The sequence below is a fragment of the Chenopodium album genome, chromosome 12 (genome assembly GCF_948465745.1).
Source record: "Chenopodium album chromosome 12, dcCheAlbu1.1, whole genome shotgun sequence".
Taxonomy (NCBI): domain Eukaryota; kingdom Viridiplantae; phylum Streptophyta; class Magnoliopsida; order Caryophyllales; family Amaranthaceae; genus Chenopodium; species Chenopodium album.
Genome location: NC_137845.1, coordinates 51,534,610 through 51,542,934, shown reverse-complemented (window position 1 = coordinate 51,542,934; position 8,325 = coordinate 51,534,610). Strand labels below are relative to the sequence as shown.

General features: G+C 34.0%; 1 protein-coding gene across 1 annotated transcript; it reads right to left on the bottom strand.

Annotated features, from left to right (window-relative positions):
- Positions 1-533: 533 nt before the first annotated feature.
- LOC145572560 (peptidyl-prolyl cis-trans isomerase CYP18-2) lies at positions 534-4,460 on the bottom strand. The gene is made up of 6 exons (XM_081631526.1): positions 4,293-4,460; positions 4,079-4,174; positions 3,932-3,993; positions 2,375-2,508; positions 1,704-1,788; positions 534-1,021 (listed from the first exon to the last, which is right to left on the bottom strand). The coding sequence occupies exons 1-6, from the start codon at positions 4,362-4,364 to the stop codon at positions 976-978; spliced, it is 495 nt and encodes a 164-aa protein (XP_081487652.1). The 5' UTR covers positions 4,365-4,460; the 3' UTR covers positions 534-975.
- Positions 4,461-8,325: the final 3,865 nt, after the last annotated feature.

The window sequence follows — 8,325 nt, the reverse complement described above, 5'->3', positions numbered from 1 at the left end:
CTAGCAAAGTCTGTTATGAATTGTAAGTTTTCTCATGTGAAAAGAGCAGGGAATACTGTAGCCTATTCGGTAGCACGATGGGATACAAGTAATTGTAATGAACGCATTTGTACGGGTTTCTTTCCCCAAAGACTCTTATCCTTGGCGGAGCTCGATCTCCTTTAATTAATATATTGCTCTTTTTCCTTCAAAAAAAAAAAAAAAAAAAAAAAAAAAAAAAAAAAAAACTGGCTTTTTAGGGTTGTAAAATCCAAGAAATCCAAAATCAAACGAAGATAACCTTAGCAAAGGCAGTTCAAGAACATGGGAACAGGAAGAATGTTGGGCTATCCTATTCTCATTCACCGTTCCTTTTTACAAGCCTTCAACCACCAACGTGGTGTTCCCCTGATCTTACAGAAATACGAAGTATATATTGTAGCTAGCAGATACAGTAAACTACTACGAACATTCAGGGCCTGTGCGGATCATTTTTTGTTTCATTATTTTTTTTTTTAAAACAAAAAATAAAAAATAAAAAATAAATAAATAAATAAACAAGTAAAAATGATTTCCTCTTTGCTATATTATAAGTTTAATTTTTTAGATACATGTTTGAAAAAACCCACAATAATACCTTTTTAATCTAAGTTAACAATTTAGACAGTTTGCTAAAATTATGCCCCTGTATCAAATATTACATGAAATACTAAATAATTTATTTGAACAAAAGAGGCAACTCTACACATGCCCTGTTGTATTTCTGTTAAAGTAGCAAAACCAGCAACTTCAGGAGGTACATCACATCATATAGCCATCTATGGGAGATGGAGTTTTTACTGTTTTAAAGTTACAAATATGATATTGTGTTGCCAACAGAATTTGTATGATAAACTGAAAACGGATAGCTGACATCATGAATAGGTTGCCAAGAGAACTTAACAGCATGTTAGATAATGAGCAGAGAGACGCATCTTGTTGACAGCTTTTGCTTGATCAATCCTTAACTGTTGCCTTTAGTATCTTGACATCATGAATAGGTCTGCAACAGCAACAACAAATGACGAGTCATCAGGACATAACAAAAGTGGCAGGATGTGAAATTAAGCGGAGTCAAACTTATATAGGTGTGCTCAATAAAAAATTAGTGAGCGACATACAATTTGCTATTAAGATATCAATGAATGGATAACATAAGTCAGATGAAGCAATTCTAGTATCTCTTATTTCGTGAGGTAGCTTATAGAAGAGTTAAAGGAGTTTAGCAGGAAAAAAGAAGGTAATTAGATATCTTCTTCCCCACCTAAAAGATCTGATAAGCCATGGCGGTTAGTGTGGTGAAGGATTTTTTTTTTCTTTCCCTCCTAAAGGATGAGTAATGGTGCTTATATGGGTTACAAGATACCTTGTCAACCTTTTCATGTTTTTCCTCACATCTCATTCTACCCTCACAAAACCATTTGTTTTGATCTAACTTGTTTCACATGAAAATTTCCACAATATAGTGATGTCAATTACTTCAAATCATATAGCAAAATCATCGACCATAATAATCCACAAACTCCAAGCAATATTAATGAGTCAAGGTACTACGCCTACTAGGCTAGTGCAATATGCATAGGCATAACAAAGCATACAGCTTTCAAAAATTTATCCCTAAGTAACACGGCTATTGATAAAACTGAAAGAAAGAGAAACAAAAAAAAAAAATATAAAAGACAAACCTATCAGTATTGTCGGTCTGGACACTGCCAAGCCTCTTAATTATCTCCATTCCCTTACAAACCCTTCCAAATATTGTGTGCTTTCCTAAAAAAACCATTACAATATAAGAATATTAGAAATTTTAAGTACAAATACGAATGTAAGGTGGAACATATAGTCTTTCAATGAGAGCCCTTCGAGAAAACGACTACTCATAGATATCACTTTTTACATGAATGGTGATTTGATATCAGCTATTCAAAAGGAACAAAGGTGAGAAAAGATAATGACAAACTGTCAAAACTTACCACTGAATACAGCAAACAGAAAACAAACCCTCTCCCAAAATAATATACTCAATAAGAATTTCACATAAATTGTGAAAAGCACATATATATGTCCCTAATTGCTCCATGTAAAGTAACCAAAAACATACATGGATGTTGCTACGTGTATGGAAATATCTGAACTATGAGTTATGTCTGGAGGTTATTTGGGATCTACATTTTACAGCTAGAAACTCATTTCGAATGACCTTGAAAACAAATCCTATTAAACTAGGATGTGGCATATTGAAGGTCAAACTGAATATATTGAGATGCAAATATGATCGGCTTGACCCTCAATTTAGATAAAAGCCAAAGACAAAAACAAGATACTTTTTTGAAGAGGAAATGGGGTGTTGAATTACCATCAAGAGAGGGAGTAGGAGCTAGAGTTATAAAAAACTGGCTTCCATTTGTATTAGGACCAGCATTTGCCATGGATAAAATGCCAGCGCCAGTATGCTTCAATTCTGGATTTATCTCGTCTTCAAAGCGTTTACTGCAGTACATACAAAATTAGTCAAAACCTGAAAGTGGATTGGTAATCATAAAACTAAAGAGGAGTACCAGTGCACGACCACATTTTTTCTTTATTCATTTATAATCCACCCTCATTTCAGATCAAGGGAATAGCAGTTAGTTAAAGCGTCACTGGCACTATATTATTCTCCAACAAAAGTGCCATTTAATTGAGAAATTGCACGAAGAAATAATAAAAAATTCTGAATGACCTCCTCCTTTTATATCTACATACTATAACAGCTCAATCATCAAGCAGTATTGCAGTAATGTCAATATGTGGGATTTAAATTATCCTTCTTTAGAGATTTCCCTGATGTGTGCCATAGAATTTTCACATCCACTCCTCTAGGGGAGAGGAAGGGCACCATATATTCCTTTAATTGATGTGAGTAGTTTGAAACACATTCAAGTGAAAATCCACTTCTCAAATTAACCCACAGATATGACAGAGCATAATGACTTCTTAACTGTTGCATTGGTGGAAAACCCCCAAGACCAAAACATCTGGTTTTCATCTGAAGTTCAACCACAGATTGCCCCTCTCTCCCCCCTCCCTCCATAAAGCAAATTCTGGTTTTTTTCATGAGTTACAATGAACCCAAACCAAAAGGACTTCTCTAACATGTCTTACACATAATGAATTCATCTGTCATAGAACCAACCAGGCAACCACTATACATGACATATCAAAACAAGGTATTACATGAGAACATTGTTACTTGAACTTCTCAATTTCACCTAAATGCCCACGTAAAATTCTCAAAACTCCAAGATGGGTATGGATATACTGACACTTCATTTCGGACCAAATTCATAATTTTTATTTTTGTAAATTGTACCAATCGAACACAAGGAGATGTGCCTGTGTCCGACACAAATAGCTGATTTTAAGTAGCGTACAGGCCGTACACAAAGGTGAAAATGGTCAAGTTTGCAAAAACAGAAACGGGACCGGAAAATCTTGACCAAATCAAAATTACACACTGGATTCAGAGGATTGTAATGCTAACCTACTTGTGTATTGGTACATGTATGGCACAAGGTATTCTGAATTCCAAATATTTGTATACAACTCATACTAGTTTTTAGTTTGTTAAACTAAACCCTTGTTGGATTTTTGAGAGAAATATGAGGTCTGAAAACACATTCAAATTAATTATATGTTGAATCAAGGCAAATGTAAGGACATGGTTCAAAACTTCAAAATACCATACTTAGCAAACTCTTCCCTTCCCAGCCACCGCCCGCCCCGCACCACCCCACCCCGTCCTCGGCCCCCCACCCTCATGTACCCTAGATTATTAGCTTTATCAAGAACAATATACCAAATTGTCAATTCAAACACAAACCCATAAACGAGTAATACAAAATTAAGAAATTGGAAGAGTAAAGGGCAATACCCATAAATGGATTCACCACCTCTTCCAGTTCCAGTAGGATCTCCTCCTTGAACTATAAACTCCTGCACCCAAAATCATCCCAATTAGAATCTAACCCACCAAAATTAACAGCATAAATCATGAAAATAAATAAGGTAAGTTTAATACTTTGATGATTCGATGGAATTTGACATTGTCGTAGTAGCCTCGACGGGAAAGTTCCAGAAAATTCCGGCATGTTCTTGGGGCATGCTTGTTGTACAGCTAAATTAACATACCAATTTTGCGATTAAGAAAGTATTTTGTAAAAAAAACACAAAAAACCCAGAAAAATTAGCATAAAAATAAAAGCAAGCGAAGTTATAAGAGACAGAAAAAGGACCTCAATAGTGAAAGGACCCATGGAAGTCTGCAGCGTGACTTCCGGCGGCCCATCATCGGCGGTTGGTCCCATCGGTTGTATAATTGTTCTGCTTACAGTAAACAACGGCCTTAAGCTAAAAGAGAAGAAATTGTGTTATTTTATCGAAAGTGTTTGTGAGAAATAAAAGATGTTTATTTTGATGGTCTAATTGAATTGATGTATGATGTTATTCATGTATATTGCCTGGGTTCTTACTCTTAGTTTGTACTTTTGTACCAATGGGCAAAATAGCCCAATCCAAGTTAAGATTCGGCATAAACTTTGAATAGTCTACAATCATTAATCAATGGCATTTTTAACGGTTGAGTTGATTAACCAATGACATTTTTTTTTTGGCTGAGTTGATTAACCTAGAACTATATGATATCTCTACCTTATTAAAAGTTTAACTAAATGCTTATGAATAGTATTATGTCAACTATACTCATTAAATTATTTATTTACATAAATAAACCCATTTATGTATGCGAATCACATGTGCGACATTTTTTTTTCTTTTGTTTTTACTAGCGTAGCTCTTTGGTCTTTTTTTAAGCCTTTTCTTGTCTACCTTTCAAAAAAAATTTGAGATAACTCTTAAAAATAGTGTTTAAAACCGCTTAAAACTAAAGTTATGATATAAAACCAATTAAAAGAGATTCTGTACAAGACTAGACATGATGAGCGTTAGTTAGCCACCTTAATTTACCTTAAAGAACAATCGAACAATGGTTTTTTAAGTAATAATTGACAGGTATTGGTGCCAAGTTAAAAATAATTGTCATTTATAATAACTTAACATTGAAGAGTATATGCCTTCCAAATACACTATAATAAAGAAACCAATGTTAATATTTCAAAAAAAGAAACCAATGCTAAAATTGCTAGAATCTCTTTGATTTCATCCTAGAAAAAATTATGTATGGAGTATATCCATTAGTTGGATACATTGATTGTATTATGTTCATCTAGAGTTTTTGGGTGCAAAACTTGCGGTAGCGGGTTAGAGTAGAATCAATTTGAGCACTTTGATCCATTTGAGGATGACTAACATTCGCATGAATTACCTTAATTGTGCTCTACTAGTCTACTACTCCATGTTTTTATGTTTGTGTGTGTTAGTGATTCTTAGATATTTTCGTTGGCAATTTGAGAGCTTGTGAATTGAGGGTATCTTCAACAAGTCTATGAAGGTTTTGAGTAAATTTTAGACTTTGTAGCTCGTTGAAATTTATTGAGGTTTGAGTGTTAAAGTCATGTCATGTTTGTATTAGGTTCTTTCATTGCCACATCAATATTGTTCTCTCACCTCTCACATCTATGCACACATATGCAAGTTTGTTACATATATATATAATTTTACTGTGATTTAATTATATAAAAATTAGGTCAAATTTTTGTATCGACATCTGCGTAAAGTTTTTTTCAGTTATTCTGAAATAGAGAGAGTAATATGTAGCAATTTAGCATAATGAGCGGTTTAATATACTGGTCAATATAAATATTATCTCCGTTAATTATTATGTGCAACAAAGGGATATTATTTATGAGACATAAATATTTCTTTTTGCACATAATAATTAACCAAGTTAAACACAATATTTAGCTTCCAAATTCCTCATATAAGTTACCTAAATCTCATCTTAGATATTCTCATGTTTTCCTAAAAGATTTATTTTACTTAATTCTATCATCCTTGGAATATTATAGAATCCAAAACCAGTCCAAATTCGTTTACTTAAACCTAAACAAAAAAATTACTACAGTTTGCACGCTATAAATACCCCTTGAAAACCATAAGATATCTCATTGTGGCCTAATTGAATTCTATTGATCTTCCACCATGACGGCTTCTCAAGATGAAAACAATCATGATGTTTGTGAATCCAAACTGCCGCTTCTCAATAATTATGATATCAACCAGAACTCGAAGAAGAAGACCACGAGCCCTTCAGTTGGGCCTCCACGTGATGATTGCTGCTGTTTTGTCGGCATTATTACTCTTTTTTTAACGATGAGTTTAATATTTTTTTTGGGAATTTTACTATATTCAACCTTACCTCCTTTCAGATTCCAGGTTGATTCTTTTGATGTGTCATCAATGAAGATTGATAACAATAATAATTACTCGGCGGATATTAACTTAATTCTATCTGTGAAGACGGTGCAATGGTTCTCACATAACAAAGTATTCGAGTCCCTCCAAATGGTACCAGAGTATCGACATTGGAACATCTCGCCTTCTATCAAGCTTGATCCTTTCTATCAAGAGAAAGACCGGAATATTAAATTGAATGTTCGTGTTAAAGATGCACAACTTGAAAACATAGCGGCTAATTTACTCGTTAAGGATTTGGTGACACGTCGTCCTTTGCCCTTTGCCTTGGTCATCGAAGGTGAATATTGGGATATTGATTCGGGGAGTAATCATGGATGTCCTATGGAGATTGTTTGTCAAGGTATTATGATTAAATTTTTACAACCATATAGTTTGGGGAAGGGTTCTATGATCACTACTCCACTCACATGTGACACTACTCATTATGATATAAATTGCTAATTAATTAAAGTTTTAACTTTTTTAATTAGAATTATTTTTTCTCATAATACATTAATTAAGTAAAGGAAAATTTGTTTGGAAGGGACTAATATATTCACTATTTTATCTGGAATGACCTTTTATGCTGAAAGTTGTCTATAAGGACCTTATAAGTATGTTTTGTTGTTTATAAGGACCTTGACATCGATATTCGGCGTTTAACTTTGATTCTCCGGCGTTGACCCCCACGTGCATGTCACGTGACATTAAAAAAAATTACCCTCTCCCTTTTTTTCCCTTTTTCCCTCCAACCCTAGCCTTCAGAATGCTGGCAAAGTCAAACGCCAGATTCCAATGTTAAGGGGAAAAAAAGGGAGAGGGTATTTTTTAATGTCATGTGACATGCATGTGGGGGGTCAATGCCGGAGAATCAAAGTCAAACGCCGAATTCCGATGTCAAGGTCCTTCCAAACAACAAAACATACTTATAAGGTCTTTTTAGACAACTTTCAACATATAAGGTCCTTACTGACAAAATAGAGAACATATAAGTTCCTTCTAAACAAATTTTCCTTAAGTAAACAAAAACCATTGTATTACAGTTTGATGTTCGATTTATTTAATTAACTAAGGGTATCCGTATCTATTAGGAAAGATAATATTGTGAATATTGTGGAAATATTGTGAAAAGATATCTTAGGATATTTTGTGATTATCGAGGGATATTTGATCTTGCCCTCTAAGTATCCTAGTCTATACTAATGTACATGGCCGTTCATATTGAAGGAGAATTACAGAGAATATAATTCATTATATTTTAGCATGGTATCAAGAGCCTTGTGAGATCCAAATTTAATTTTTCTTGAACATTGTTTTTCATAGACATTATTCTTTGTTGTGCGTTTGTGAGAGTTTACACAATTTTAAGATCCAAACATTTTTTTTTATCGCCGAATTGATCACACGTAATTTACATAATTTCATGAAATCGTGAGGTGTATGAAAGTACACATAAATTAATTTTTTTTTTCGATCGGAACAGTGGTTCGGATCCATTGTGAGGATTATTTGCGGCATCCTACTATTTGTGGGATCATATATTTGAGTGACAATTTTTTATAATTGTGAGAGTTCACACTTATAAATATTGGGAGTGGGGATTGAGATTGTGGGAATACAAATTACAATTGTGGGGATTTGAGTTCTCACGTTTTTGTTTGTGAGTCTGTGAAGGATCAAAAATTCAATTTTTAATTCCTTTGCTTGTGAGGAATTGTGAGGTTTTTTTTTTTTGGACAAAGAGGTCTCTTTGTATCTGACTGATCATAATTTGCTTTGAGATATTGTAGCACCATTACATTGTGAGTGTGATGATTGGACGTGGTGAGCAACGCTTCTGTACTATCTCCAACAGTGAGGATCATGATAGGGCTGCCTGCTTTAGGCTTCTCGGATTTCCTAGTTGGGGCGAGA